General features: G+C 47.1%; 1 protein-coding gene across 7 annotated transcripts in view; it reads right to left on the bottom strand.

Annotated features, from left to right (window-relative positions):
- Positions 1–15,695, bottom strand: part of PTPN3 (protein tyrosine phosphatase non-receptor type 3) — an 82,165-nt gene that overhangs the window by 50,327 nt on the left and 16,143 nt on the right. For 2 of the 7 annotated variants that reach the window (XM_035134339.2, XM_035134338.2), the window contains exon 1: positions 342–2,209. The exons of 1 other annotated variant lie outside the window; for it this stretch is intronic. In XM_035134339.2, coding sequence (XP_034990230.1) covers positions 342–609 — 268 coding nt within the window. In that variant the 5' untranslated portion in view covers positions 610–2,209. 4 more of the 7 variants (XM_035134341.2, XM_035134342.2, XM_060282165.1 and 1 more) reach the window with 4 other exon arrangements.

Below are 15,695 nucleotides of genomic sequence, written 5' to 3'. Positions count from 1 at the left end.
GGCAAACCCAAAAGTAAACACTTGCAGGTTTGCCACGTTCAGAACCTGAAAAAATGCAACGTGAAGCAAACGCAAATCAAGGTGTGACTGTATTTTGTTCTCTTGGGCTCCAAAGGCAGTAGAAGGTTCATTGATAGTGACATCGTCCTCTCTCTCCTGGTTGATTGTCATGTCCTCTCTCTCCTGGTTGATTGTTCGGGAGCTTCAAAAGCTTTCCTCTGCCTGAACATCACAGCGACTGATACCAAGAAGCATCAGCATACTTAGGGATCCGCAGAGTATTTGCAGTTTGCATAACAGATCTCAGCAGCACAGCATTTTGGCTAATCTACTTTATTTACATTTAATACACTCGCAGCATTTTGACTTAGCTTCTTCCTCTTTCTCATCGGACAGCAAAGAGTGAAAGAACAAAGGATAATAGTCCCACTTCACGGAACACAAACATCCTGTCTCCATCACTTCCCACACTGTGGAATGAAAACATACACCATCATGTGATAGACAACAATCCCATGACTGCAAACACGGAGAAAGAATCCTAACATGAGTATGGGAGGTTCTGTTACCTGGACAGAAAGTGACAGTGGTAAGCAACTCTGAGGGCATTGCTCTGTCTTCTCTCTAGTGTTTTCACCAGGTATGCTACTTGGGAGTTTTTAGAGCTCGTATTGGGGTGAAGCACAGGATTCTGGACAGATCACAGTTCCTTTGCAGGTGGAAGGACAGGCCTGGGTTCTGGGGACATTGAGGGTTAAAGGTTCTCCTAGTTGCGGATTGTCATTTGCTTCAAGTGACCAAATCAGAGGGAATAAGTAGATGAATTCACTCTTACATATAGGGTGCTTACCACTAAACTGAAGAATGCTAAGCCGTGCAAGATTCATGGCAAAGAGGAACTAGGATAATTGTTATGATGTATTATCGGGGGGGGGGGGTGCAGGCACAGTTATGGAGGGGGCCCCTTTGGTAAAGTATTTAGATGCTATTCACAGAACTTACTGTTCACATTAGTTTGACAGGAGGGCAGCATCCCATTTGCAGTTCTTTGCTGAGATCTGCAGGGATTGCCTTGACCTGAATGGTCATGAAGAAGTATCTGGAGGAGAGTCCTTCATTTAAGTACTCTGTGTGGTTTCCTCTTGAACAATTTGAATTCACTGGAGTTTTCTGCAGTATAGTGTCTGCAGTGGTGAAGGAGCAGTCAGGTTATAATCTGATGGGTGTTGTTATTTGGCACTAGGTAAGGGGGAGTTACCTGAATAAAATATTCAGACAATACCATGATGCCAGCAGTGTTTGAATGACTATACAGATTCAGTAGCAAGGCAGGCTCTCTTATGAGCAGTTCCAAGAGAGGGCTTACACTTTTGTTAAAAACACTTGTGAACATAGCACTCTAGAACAAGCATTAGTTCAACTAGGTACTAGAATATATGAGAATCAAAAAGCTGAGTGGCTAGACTTTCTTCATGTAGGCTGCTATTATCTACTGTCAGGGTATACACTGGCTTTGATCATCCTAGAGCTGTTTTATGGTTGAACCAGTAATTCAAATTTCACTCCTTCAAAATTCAATCCACCCACCCTTGTCTGGTAAACAGAAAGTCAGTATAAAAACCACAGCATTCTAATGAACGGAGTGAATTGACTGTGATTATTTTTAATTATATCATACTAAGGTGAGTTTACCTCAGTCTTGCCAACACACCCACAAAAATTACATGGATGCTGTGAGATGGCAGAGAAGGGACTGAGAGTTTTCTATTTAAGTTACATTATAGCCCAAAGGCTGTTCATCAGGAAATAAGGGTTTGTTTTAAGTTTTTCATGTGTGCTAAAACTCAGTCCAAGTTTTTTTAAAAGTCTAACAAACATGGATACATATGCTATAATGTTATTGATTTAGTTCAATAAATTGTTTAAATTGTTATTAAGGAAATGATTATTTTTCTCCTTCCAATAAAGTACAACAGAAAAGCTGTCCAAATATAAACAGTTAACTTATTAAACCTCACAATAATTTCATAATTATCTATGTATTTCTAATAGTATAACCAAATCAGTAATTTTTATATACAGTAACTGTAAAAAACTACCATACTCTGAAAATGTATTATTCCAAAAATGAAACCTTAATCTGGTGGTAAATACATATTAAGATTTTACCAGCATTAATAAGTCTTTCTGTAAAAAAATAATAATTAAATCAAGTCTTACTGACTAGTGACAGGTGTGAGCTCTCGTTCATTCCCAGCTTCTGCCAACCTAGCAGTTCAAAAGCACACCAGTGCAAGTAGATAAACAGGTATCGCAGCGGTGGGAAGGTAAACAGTGTTTCCGTGTGCTCTGGCGTCCGTCATGGTGTTCCGTTGCACCAGAAGCGGTTTAGTCATGACCCGGAAAGCTGTCTGTGGACAAACGCCCGCTCCCTTGGCCTGAAGCAAGATGAGCACCACACCCTATAGTTGCCTTTGACTGCACTTAACCGCACATGGGTCCTTAACCTTTTTTTACCTTACCATCCAGTCTGCAGGGTAAGAGGGGACCCCCCTTACTCAAAATACTCAATAGAAGAAACCTAACCATACATAGGTTGGCCTTGGATCTTTATCCCTGATGTTCTAGGTTCGCTTACTTGTAGCGGTTTTCTAATATGAGAAATTATTCAAAATGGCTTCCCCCACCTGCAGGCTACACCTCAAAACTACTACCAACACAGAGCATGGCAGAGACACAAGCATTCCTCCCCTTCCAAGACTGGGTGAGTACGCGCCACACTAATGCTGCCATTAACTCACTCAGGCAGTGCTAGTGCCAGAGTATGAACTGGCAGGTAGCTGCTCAACTCAAGGGGCCCACAAGCATAAACCACAAGCAGTGGCCACTGAGGGCACAGTAGCCACCACTACCAACAGAAGAGTTACCAGTTGTTGTTGTTGTTGCCACCCCCACTCCTTCTGTGACATAATGTGATGTCACCTGTGCAGGCAGCAGCGCTCCTCCTCACCACCACCACATAAAGGCAGGGGAGTGGTGGTTAGAAGGAGCCCTCCCCTGGGTGGCAGGTTGAACTGACTGCTTCTTTGGTGAGTGATCAAGCGGCAAAGAGCAGCCACCAGAGAAGTGGGCTGTGCTCCTTGCAGTGTCTATTGCTGCTGCTGCTGCTCAGGAGACAAGACTACTAAGGGAACTCATAGTCCTTTTCTCTCTCTCCTAGTGCAGCAGGGAGGCCTGATCCCAAGCACCTCACTGCCCAGAGACAGAGAGAGAGCAGATGTAACACCACCATTCCAACTTCATCCATTCCAAACCAGGACGAAAGCATATGAATACCCACACTCCGTAAGACTGCAGGAGTGTGTGTCAAGGGGTGAGTGAATGTTGTGGTCCCCAAGTCCACTCTTCAAACAGAAATTCACAAGTTGGTTTTTCCAGGTTGGTTTTTGTTTTGCCAGAGAGGACTGGAGGACATATAGTTGATAGAATGCAGCAAAGCAGTAGAGGACAGGGTGGGATCCCTCGGCATCAAAACCCAAATACAAATGACCCTCTCTTAGCACCTTCCTACCAAAAAACCCCAGACAGTGTCAGCTCAGGAGAAAAACATCAACAACCCTGCTTTATAGTGCTTCGCACAAAAGTATGAGGAAACAAGGACCAGCAGATACATCAACAAGCGGAGAAACAGTCCCTGTTCGGGGAGCAGGGTTATAAATATATTATTGCCTACCCAGATGTTTGGAAAGTATGTAGATTTAACTCTGTTATGTTTTAAATTATGGAGGTAAGAAAACATTTTTGTGATGATTTTATTGTTTATAAACTGATTAGTGTTTTTCCTACAATAAAGAGGTATATTAATTTTATTAATTAATTGAGTCTTAATACGTTTTAGTCTGTTCTGTAGTGGTTTGAACCTTCTGTATTAAATCATGGAGATTATGTTTTCTTTAGTGATCCTTGTATTGCTTTATCTTTTACTTGTGAACAGCTATGAGGGTGTTGTTTTTTTCTACAATCAAGTGGTACATGGATTTAAATAAAATAAATAAATAAATAAATAAATAAATAAATATTGTCATTTAAAAAATAGCAGCAGCAGCTCCCTTCCAGCCACCTCCACAGCAGAGAACTGGTCAACTGACTCCCTGACAGCGAATAAGACAGAGTACAAATAAATATGTAATGTAATAATAATTAATTGCTCTAAAAAAAGGGTGCTCTTTTCCAGGCATCTCCAACCACACACAGACCCCACTTGGACCATAGCTGCCAAGTTTTCCCTTTTCTTGTGAGGAAGCCTATTCAGCATAAGGGAATTTCCCTTAAAAAAAGGGAGAACTTGGCAGCTGTGACTTGGACAGGTCGGGAGGACACGTGGTCAGGGGGGAAAGGCAGTGTATAAATTTATGAAACAACAACGACGACGAAATATAAAAGCAGCTGCTTGGACGTGGTGGGTAAGTGGTCAACTGAGTCCTTGTCAGGGGGAAAAGGCGGGGAATAAATAAACCAACAGCCCTTTTAAAGAAGCGCTGCTGCTGCTGCTGCTGCTGCTGCTGCCTTCCAGCCACCTCACGGATCCCGCGTGGAAGCCGCCGCCGCCGCCTCCTCCGCTGACCTGGCGGGGCGCGGCGGCCCCGATTCCCTGCCGTCGCTCTCTCAGAGGAGGCGGGAGGAGGGCGGTGGCGGCATCGCCGCCCCTGAAATTGGCCCGGCGGCGGGACGGCCGAACAAGGAAACGCTCCCTCAGCTCGGCTGCGCCTCGACCTTTCCCCCTGACCCGTCCCGCTCGGCTGCCGCTGCCTCTTTCTCCTCTGCGCAGCGCCCCCCCCCGCTTCCCCTGAGGGACCCTCGCCCCCCCCTCACACCCCCCCCCCGGGGAGACGCGGCGTCTTCTCCCCTCGCGCCCGCCCCGGCGCTGCTTCTCCTCAGGGCAACGCTCCCCTCACGCACTCTTCTTGCCGCGGCGCCTACCTGCCGGCTCCGCCCTCGGCCCCCCGACCGAACCTTGTCGGCAGGTGCCGCCGCCGCCGGCGGGTGGGGGCCTCGCTCCGGCCGCCCGGGGGCCGCCCGCCAACACCAGGAAGCGCTCGTACCTGCCGGAGGAGGCGGAGGCGCAGGCCGCTAGACCGCCCCTCTCGCAGCACCGCCCACCGCCATAGCCGCTGGGGTGCCGGCCCCTCGAGCGCAGCCGAGGGATCTGCGCTTCGTCGGGGAAACCTCCGGAGCTGCTCGGCTCTCATCGGAAGCTCTCGGCTCCTTCCGGGGGCTGAGACGGGAGCGAACGAAGTCCCCGGACTGTGAGCTGTTTTGCGCCTGCGCAGTGGAGCTGCCGAATTTCCCCCATCACCTCCCCCCCCCGCTCTTGTCCTATACTGTATTATAAGAACATAAGAGCACCTGTAGGACTGGCTACTGGCCCCTCTAGTCCAACATTCTGTTCTCACTAGATTCCTGTCGGAAACCTGCAAGCGGAACCTGAGTTCCATAGTATTTATGCACTGCGAGAAGCCCTTTTATCCCTCCCAAATCTTATCACATTCAGCTTCATCGGATGCCCATGAGGTCTAGTGTTGCTGAAAGATTATTGAAGGGGGGGCGACCTTTGTCTATCCACTTTCTCCGGGCCATGCATAATTTTATAAACTTCAATCATGTTTCCTCTTCCTTGCCTATTCTCCAAACTAAAAAGCCCCCAAATACTGCAACTTTTCTTCATAAGGGAGTCACTCCATCTCCTTTTCTGAACTTTTCCCAAATCCATTATATCCTTTTTGAGGTGAGGCAAAGTGTACCTCTGTGCATTAACCTAAGCTTTGGAAGCCCTCATAAGGGCATGTGTGGCTTCCATGTTACAGTATAACCCCAATCCTAATGCTTGTTTACTCTGAGAGCCAGTGTGGAATGATCAGAATGTTGGGTTAGCACTTGGGAGACTAGGGTTCGAATCCCTGCTCAGTCATGAAGCATTGGGCCAGTCACAATCTCTCAGCTCTAACCTACTTCATACCGTAGGATTAATCATAGAATGTGACTGTGTCGACCACAGCAAACTATGGCAAGTTCTTAAAGAAATGGGAGTGCCTGATCACCTCATCTGTCTCCTGAGAAATCTCTATGTGGGACAAGAAGCTACAGTTAGAACTGGATATGGAACAACTGAGTGGTTCAAAATTGGGAAAGGAGTACGACAAGGTTGTATATTGTCTCTCTGCTTATTTAACTTATGTGCAGAATTCATCATGCGAAAGGCTGGACTTATGAATCCCAAGCTGGAATTAAAATTGCTGGAAGAAATATCAACAACCTCAGATATGCAGATGACACAACCTTGATGGCAGAAAGCGAGGAGGAATTAAAGAACCTTTTAATGAGGGTGAAAGAGGAGAGCGCAAAATATGGTCTGAAGCTCAACATCAAAAAACCAAGATCATGGCCACTGGTCCCATCACCTCCTGGCAAATAGAAGGGGAAGAAATGGAGGCAGTGAGAGATTTTACCTTCTTGGGCTCCTTGGTCACTGCAGATGGTGACAGCAGTCACGAAATTAAAAGACGCCTGCTTCTTGGGAGAAAAGCAATGACAAACCTAGACAGCATCTTAAAAGGCAGAGACATCACCTTGCCGACAAAGGTCCGTATAGTTAAAGCTATGGTTTTCCCAGTAGTGATGTATGGAAGTGAGAGCTGGACCATAAAGAAGGCTGATCGCCGAAGAATTGATGCTTTTGAATTATGGTGCTGGAGGAGACTCTTGAGAGTCCCATGGACTGCAAGAAGATCAAACCTATCCATTCTTAAGGAAATCAGCCCTGAGTGCTCCCTGGAAGGACAGATCGTGAAGCTGAGGCTCCAATACTTTGGCCACCTCATGAGAAGAGAAGAATCCTTGGAAAAGACCCTGATGTTGGGAAAGATTGAGGGCACTAGGAGAAGGGGACGTCAGAGGACAAGATGGTTGGACAGTGTTCTCGAAGCTACGAACATGAGTTTGACCAAACTGCGGGAGGCAGTGCAAGACAGGAGTGCCTGGCGTGCTATGGTCCATGGGGTCACGAAGAGTCGGACACGACTAAACAACAACAACAATCATAGAATTGCAGAGTTGGAAGGGACCTTGAGAGTTTAGACGGTTGTTGTTGGTATAAAGATAAAAGGGGAGGGGGAACAATTTACATCACCCTGAGCTCCATGGAGGGGAAAGGTGGAATTAATGTTATCTTATCTTATATATACATAAAACTATATGTTTAATGTCCATGTTTGTTAACTTCCACTTTTCTCGGAAACCCCTTGACCGATTGCGTTCAAATTTGGACACAACATTCCATTGCAATATGTGAGTGTTTCCATAACCTTAGATTATACGGATGTCACACCAGTCACAGGTAAAAACATGAAATTGTCTTACAAAAACATAGCGCCCTCCAGTGGACGTCAAAGGAACAGACACCATATTCTTTTGTGTAGCAATAGCCCCATAATCCTGCCCCCTCCTTCTCCTCCTACCTCCCCATCGAAGCCTCTCCAGAATCGCACGCCAACAGGAGCCAGGCCAGGCCCCACCGCCGACGGGACGGAGCCGATGCCCAGAGAGCCAGGCCACCTCGGAGGCCACGCTGCTGATGGAACCGGCTCCTGAGAACCACACCGCCCCAGAAGACCCCACCGGCAGCAGAGCCGATGCCCCGAGACCCATGCCAACCAGAGAGCCCCACAGGCAATGGAGCCAATGTCCCGAGAACTGCCGATGGAACCAATGCCCAGAGAGCCTGTTTGGGCCCAACAGACCCCGCCACCGACCCCCTGGGAACCAGACTGGGTCCCTCAGACCCCGCCACCGACGGACCTCATGCCCCTAGACCCAGCCCGCCCTGCAGACCCCACTACCACCACCCCCGGGAACCAGGCTGGGTCCCACAGACCCCGTTGTAGACAGAACCCACTCCCCGAGAACCAGGCGACACCACAGACCCACGCCTACCTCAGACCCCAACGTCGCTTCCACTCCACAGAAGAGTGTCCAGGTAAGACATGACATGTCAGACCCGGCCTCCTTACCTTTACACCATGCCAACTTCCCCACTAACCCCCCCCCCCCAGAACACACTGAGCCACAGCAACGTGTGGCCGGGTACAGCTAGTTAATAATAATAATAATAATAATAATAATAATAATAATAATAATAATAATAATAGTAATAGTAATTGTGCAAGGCAACTTCCAAGAGATTAAATCAATACAAGAAAAATATGCAAAGCAATTAAGAACAGCATCTATTATAAGCAACATTATGAAATGAGGTGTATTAAAAGAAGTGGTTTCCAGGTAAACATGTTTGGGGAGGGTGTTCCAAAGTCAGGGCATGATGACAGAATAGACTTTTCCCTGGTAGCCACCCAACCAACTTGGGATACCCACAGTATGGCCTCAGCTGACCATCTTACCGGTAGTACCTTCAGCAGGCTTATATGACCGACATGTAAAAAGCCTGGCATAAGGTAATAATGTTTCCCCCTAATATTGTTTAGCTCATAGAACAAAGTCCTCTTGGCTTCTATATGCCAGATCCTGCAGGCATGTCCAACAGGTAGATCATGATCTACCAGTAGATCGCGGGGGTGTCCCAGGTATATCACAGCATGAAGTTTAGTGATCCCCTTTGGCCAAACCTCCCTTAAAAAAAGCTTAGCAACTCCTGGCAATGACAATGTGTAGAACACAGCAGGTATTTTTCTACTGTGAGTAGATCACAGTCTCTTGGGAGCTGGATGTGCCCGCTCTACTGCAAAGTAAATGAACATAGCACACTTTGGCAAATGTTCAATGGGGAGAGAGGGAGCAGCACTCAAGCAGCGATATTTTGTGTGAGAAAAGGGATGTTACAAGAATGCTTTTATCTGCAAAATGTTGGAAAGCTATATATACATGGGGGGAAACAATGGACCCCACCAGTTGTACAATCTGTGCACTGCACTCAAAGCAAGCCATTTGTCATCATGCTTTTTAAAAGGGAAAGAGGACCTGGTGAACAGAGCCATTTTAATTTGAAGGTCACAGTTAATGAATAAAATCTGTGCTCTATTCATTTAAGTGGCTCTTCCTGGAACATCCTAGCCTTATGGTGTGTTCTCATTTAGTGTACAGTGGTTATGCCCCAGTGGCATCTCTCCAGTTATAAAATATCTACAGAGGAAGATGAATAAATAATTAGATCAGGAGTCGGGATCAGAAAAGCAGCAACTGAATTAGAATAATTGATTTTCAGATTGACATGTTTCAAAAATGTGTACCAAGGCACAAGGATGTATTTCTATGTTTGAGTCTTAGAATAAGATTTGCTACCCTGTTCCATCTCATGCTAAGATTGATAGGTGCCACAACAGCTTAATGGGTAAAATTAGAAGTGTCTTTTGGAAGCTGCCACACCTTTCTGACCTAGAAGCCCTGCTCCCCAATCTCATATCTGCAAGAACTGCCAGTGGTTAAGCAATGGTGCAGGAAGGCTACTTTGTGCATGCTCAGACTATTTCCTATCTATCTTGTATTTCAGAAAACCAATCGTTAATCCTTGGTACAAGAAATGTCCCTGAAGCTGAAGAATGGCAACTGCTGGGGGGAAGCATGGAACAGGACATCTCTCACACAGAAGGTAACTGGGGAGGAAGGGAGAGTGAGCCTGAGTGGAGCAAGATTCCTCACTATAACCCAGCAGTGGTGATCTTCTAGTTTTTGCCACCATAGCATAGCTGCCAAGTACCCCGTTTTCCCCAGGAAACCCCCGTTTTTACTTACCCTTTCCCGGTGGTCCCCCAAATCACTTCGTCTCCCGTTTTTCTCTGTTCTTTTCTCCTGCCGGCGGCCATTTTTTTCCTTTCCGATTTGCCCTTCTATGGGCACTAAAAATGGCCGCCGCCGGCTTCGAAAGTCGCATCTACGCATGCCCGGAAGTGCATAGATGCGACTTCCGGTCTTGGCGGCGGCCATTTTTGGTGCCCATAGATGGGTGGGGCGACATCGGAAGTTGTGCCGACGCACTTCCTGACGTGCGTACAAGTGACTTTCGAAGCCGGCGGTGGCCATTTTTGGTGCCCATAGAAGGGCAAAGCGACACCGGAAGTTACGTCGACGCAACTTCCAGTGTCACGCGGCTGCCGGTCCCAGATTCTGCAGTCCGGGACTTGGAAGGTAAGCCATAGACCATGTTGGCTGGAGATGATGGGAGTTGGAGATAGTTCAAAAATACCTGGAGGGTCACAGGTTCTCCACTCCTGCTTATAACCAGGGGGCCCTAAACATTTTGAGGCCTGTGGTCCCCTCTTTTCTTCCCAACCCTATACTGCATGTAACACCAATTTTTCACAGCAAATGTAACTGTAGAACCTGAAGAAAGAGGCAAGGCATGCGCTTTTGAAAACGAGGGGAAATTACTATTTTTTAAAAAAGAAGAAAAGGATTGTGCGGCAGCCCCCAATATTTAAAGAGCCCCCACCCCTATCACATCATTAGAACCAGAACATAAACCTATGAAACTAGAAAAGAGCAAAAAATATCAATCTTTGGTCCAGATCCTAGGTACAGCACCCTCACTAAAGGAGACTATGGATGATTCACTAAATGATTGTAGGATGACGTGTGTACCTGAGCCTATGGCCTCAAATTCTCTTATATGCTGCTTTATTACAAAAATGATGACTAGGCTACTTATCCTAAACTAAATAGTTAGTTGCCCAACCACCCCCTTCAGAACCCACTGCTCTCAACTGCCTCACATTCAAACTCCCTTTCAAATCCTCATCCAATCATCACTCACCACCAGAATTCTACAATTTCTCTTCCCCCCTCCCTTAATAACCCTATTACATTCAATATTTTATACATGCTGCTCCCTATAACCATATTGTTAGAAGCACTTACCAAATTGTTAGAAGCACTTGAGCTTCCCATTCCTGGCTCCTAGCAAATAGGGGTGAGCAAACTACTTTCAACTAACTAACCAACCAGTGAGCGACAGTTCTCAATCCTTCATTTGCATACTGGTTGGCCCTGAGTGAGAACTGCAGCCAATCTTAATACATAACAGAGTGCCCTATACTATAGGAATGCTTCCTTCCCGTTTCCCCCACCCTCATGCGCCAGACTGGTGGTAGCATGGATGGGAGCCAGGTGCTTGCTGATTGCTCCGCTTTCTTTGCAGGGAGGGAACCTTCCCCCAACATATACCGGTACTTTGTTCTGGCTAAATCCCTGGAGAGACGTGACAACCCTCAGGTACTGGGGCAGAGAGAAGGAAGGGGTCCTTGTGAAACATGTTTGGGGAGTCTGTGGCTCCCAGCAAGTACTTTTCAGAAGCATTGCTCCCTCCAACAGGGGAGGCTGAGCATAGCCATCATGACTAGTTGCCTCCATGCCATTGTCTTGCCCTCTTTGAAAGCCATTCATCCAAGATGCTCTTGTGGGTGCATCTGGTTCTCCCATGCTTCCTTGCTCCTTCAAGGAGATGACTATTGGGAGATCCTTTGGTTAACATCTATCTGGGCTGGAAAATATCAGGGCCGCCCCTACGGCCAGGCTGGGTGGCGCAGGGCACAATGGCGCCGGCCCGCCAGGGGGGCGCATCGCAGCTGCGCCTGCCCGCCGGCTGCTCTTCTGGGCAGCTGCGCCCTCGGCAGTAGCGCTGCGCGCTGAGCCCGCCCACCCATCGCGCAGCAGCGTCCTCGGCAGCCGCGCTGCACCTGCCCGCCCGCCCGCCGCGCTGGGAAACGGGGCGGGGGACGCCAGAGGGATCCATCGCACCACGGCGCCAGGGCAGCAGAGATGCTTAAGATGGCCCTGGAAAATATTAAAGCATCAGAGGACTGGTGAGCTTTCCTTGAAGCATAACTGATCAAAGGCAGGCAAATTTGTTAGCATATTGATAAAGATGCTCAAATGACAAATGATGCTATCATACCTAGCAAGTGTCTCAGAAAAAGCTCCCAAGCTGATGGAGAAGAGAGCAGTTAAATGCTCAGTGGGGCTCCAAGTTGTTGTTTCTGGATCCCACCATGGCCCTTCCAAGTTGCTAAAGAAATCAATGTCGCAACAGTATTTTCCTCGCACCTCCTCCCCATGATCCCTTCTCAGACATATGCTGTGTCTGAACCAGCAGATCCCACCAAACCAAGTAATCGAGGACCCAGTCAGAAAAGGAGTGTGCGAAGTCATACCAGAAATAAGCAAAATAACTAAACAGGTACTAGAAGTCACCCCAGAACTGGCCCTACTGAACACCTTCCAAGATAACAATGCCCACTCACACTAGAAAGAGCGCATAACCCACTGACAGCATGCGATTCAATATGACTAACTTAACCCGACAAACCCCTCACCCACCCACAAACAAATCCCACTGCAGCCAGCCAAAGACGATCAACCACACCCTACGCCACCCCAATCTCTCTCACCCACCAAGGAAACATAACAAGCAAATAGAAAGAGAACTTCCCCAAGCGACGCTGGCAGAAAAACCCCAAGCATACACTAAATAAAAGAACTTAAGCTTTGCCAGCACAGCCCCTCTCTCCTGTCCCCTCTCTCCTGTTTCTGGTTCCAGTCTGCCCGATGGTGGAGGAGAGAGGCACAGACAGAGAAAAAGGGAATGGAAGGGGTTAAAGCATTCCCTGGAAACCTCCTGGGGTACAGCAGCTGAATAAGCTGACCCTCCCAGATCGCCCACATCGGAAGCAGAGGTTCTCCTAATATAGCTGCCAAGTACTCCGTTTTCCCCATGAAACCCCCGTATTTTCTTACCATTTCCTGCAGGTGTCCCGAATGGCAAAATATCCCATATTCCCCCGGATTACGGAGCTGCTGCTGGTGGCCATGTTCTTCTGGTGCCGCGCCAGCACCGGAAGTCTCTTCTATGCACTTCCAGACATGCGTAGAAGTGACTTCCGATGCCGCTGTGCCCATTTCCAAAATGTCCGCAGCGCCAGAAGTTGCTTCTACGCATGTCCGGAAGTGCATAGAAGCGACTTCTGGTGCCGCGGTGCTGCTGATCCCGGATTTTTCAATCCGGAACTTGGCACCTATGCCTAATAATTGGGTTTTAATTGGCATTAAGTGAAGACTCGCTAAAGGGGCGAACTACTGAGTTTCATTCTGTAAATTCTAACTACCTTGCTTATCTTGCTGATTACATGTTACTTAGTGTTAAGTCTTCACTTATTGTAGGTCTTTGCTTATTGTAGAGCTTTGTATTTTATACTAGTGATTAGATCCTGTTTTGTAGTATTATTCTGCCTTATTGGTAACACTTGTCAATCAGTAAACTACTTTCTTCTCCACCTAACAGTCTGCTAAGTCCCCCATCTGCTACCGTATGATCCAAAATAACCTCTTGCCTGCTCCGTGCTCTAACCATTAGACAAGATAGCATTGCAATAGAGCCACCCTGGGCAGATTGAAAGGGGGAGCAGGGCAGAGTGGAGTGCAAGGAATATTGACTTTAAAAATGCTTTGTGCATTCATGTCTAATCTAGCCCCTTTCTAAAAATTTCTTATTGCTTTGTGATTTTCTTTCCGTAAATGTACCGGGGGGGGGGGCATGATTAAAGGGTTTTCTCAGGAGTGTGGAGGATGTGTGTGTTTGCTGTGTCCCATTGGTAAGGGGTCATGGCATTCACCCTTCTACTGATAGGAAATTCGGGGTGTGTGTCAAAAATGGGGGGTCAAGGAGGGTCAGTTGGGGAGAGTGAGAAATGTCTCTATTTTCATCTGAGGAATGTTGGAGGGTATGGAAACGCGGCACAAAAGGAAGTGTGGGTGAGCCCTTGGTTTTCACTAAGTGCACCATACAGTCATACCTCGGGTTCTGTACGTTGCGGGTTGCGTACTTTCGGGTTGCGTACTTGGCGGACCCGGAAGTGTTTACTTCCGGGTTCCGCCACGTGCGTATGCGCAGATGCGTTCTGCGCACTTCGCACATGCGCAGAAGAGCTCTATCAGCGCTTCGCACATGCACTAAAGCACCGCTCGGGTTGAGTACTTTTTGGGGTGCGAACAACACCCCGGAATGGATTGGGTACTCGACCCGATGTACCACTGTACGAAGAAAAGTGCCAGTGTAGGCCTTATTCCTAGTTGAAAGTTCACTGTTTAGTTCAATTTAAAACTAGTTAAAAGCTACCACAAATTTCAAAACTAGAGTGCACATTCAGGCAGATATTATAAGGAACCAGACCTTTGCTTTCCCAGGGCTGCAACTGCCCACATCAGTACCTTAATCCTTAATCCCACTTTCCTCTCTGACAAAATTTACCATTCCCAGGGGACTAAATTTACCTAAATTGCCCTGTAAAATTTCTGCTGACTGGAATCAGGGCCGGCTCTAGGTAGATCCCCGGTGGCCCGGTGCGCCAGGGCGCCAGGGCAGTAAGCAGGGCGGCGCGCGGCAAAGCCGCGCGGAAACCATGCTGCACCCTGCAAGGGCAGGGGCGCCAGAGCAATCTCCACCCCTCAGCTCCAGGGTGCACGACCTGCTCGAGACTGCCCTGACTGGAATCTGGTAGATCCCAGCAAGCTGGGTCATATTGAAGCAGGACAAATCTGCTATTCTCACTTTTGCCATTAACTACTCATGAGTAGGGTTGAAGAAAGAGTACAAAAGTTTATTAACTGCAATAAAGTGTTTCAGTGAAATCGCCCCACAAAGGCTGAACCCCTTCCAAATGCAGGGGGGGGGGGTTTCTTTATAGGTTTCTCACATAAAGCATTACAATTTCCTCCAATCCCATTCACAGAAACCCTTCTGATACCACTTTCAAAGAAGCAAAACAAGCTGCTGCTGGCTGAAGTTCATTTAGATACATTTCATTTTAGCGCGCCTGTGCTTCTAGCATAAGCATACTTGCATACAGATCGCTTGCATAGTTTTAATTCCGATACAGCCAACATCTACTGTGCCTGCATGGCCTTCGCATAGATACATTTTGTTGCAAGAGCTATTGTGCTTTGTACTGAGTGCTGTGAACCCTCATTTATATCTGCTTGTGTTCTTGCAATAAGAGTTCTCTCTGCCCCATGAGGGGCGGTTGCTTGCAAAGGAAAAGGCATTCTCAGCAGTTTCTTGAAGTGATAGGCTACTATAAGTTCCCTTTTAACAGTCACATTCACGGGACCACATTATCACATTTTGGGGGCCCTTGGGCTCCCCCCCACAATATCCCATTGAGGGTTTTTTTTAATGAGGCCCCCCCAACTGCTAGCAGGGGGGGAAGCTAGACAAGGAAAATTAAACCAATTTGAAAGAGAAACCACAATGCTATCAAATTCAACATCCGAACCAAGGAAGTTCAACACATTGAACTATAAAAGATAAAACATCTGCAAAATGTTGAGATTAGTAAAAAGGAAGTTGAAATTTAAAGTAACGAGGGTCAAATTTCTCCAAAGATACAAAGAATAAGAAGCTCATTAGATCAGGAACAGGATCATAAAATCCAAGAGGGTTCCAGTGTGGTTAACAAGCAGAATCGAGATAGCTCTTAAAGGGAAGAAGACTTCCTTTAGAAAATGGAAGTCTTGTTCAAATGAAGAGAATGCAAAGGAACACACACTTTGGCCAAAAGAAATGCAAGCAGAAAATAAAGGATGCAAAAAAAGAGAGAAAACCCTTCAACTTTGAGGAGCATGTGTGCTAAACCTGT

Source organism: Zootoca vivipara, chromosome 13, assembly GCF_963506605.1.
Source record: "Zootoca vivipara chromosome 13, rZooViv1.1, whole genome shotgun sequence".
NCBI lineage: Eukaryota > Metazoa > Chordata > Lepidosauria > Squamata > Lacertidae > Zootoca > Zootoca vivipara.
Note: the sequence above shows the minus strand (reverse complement) of the source record. Positions and strands in the feature narration are given on the sequence as shown.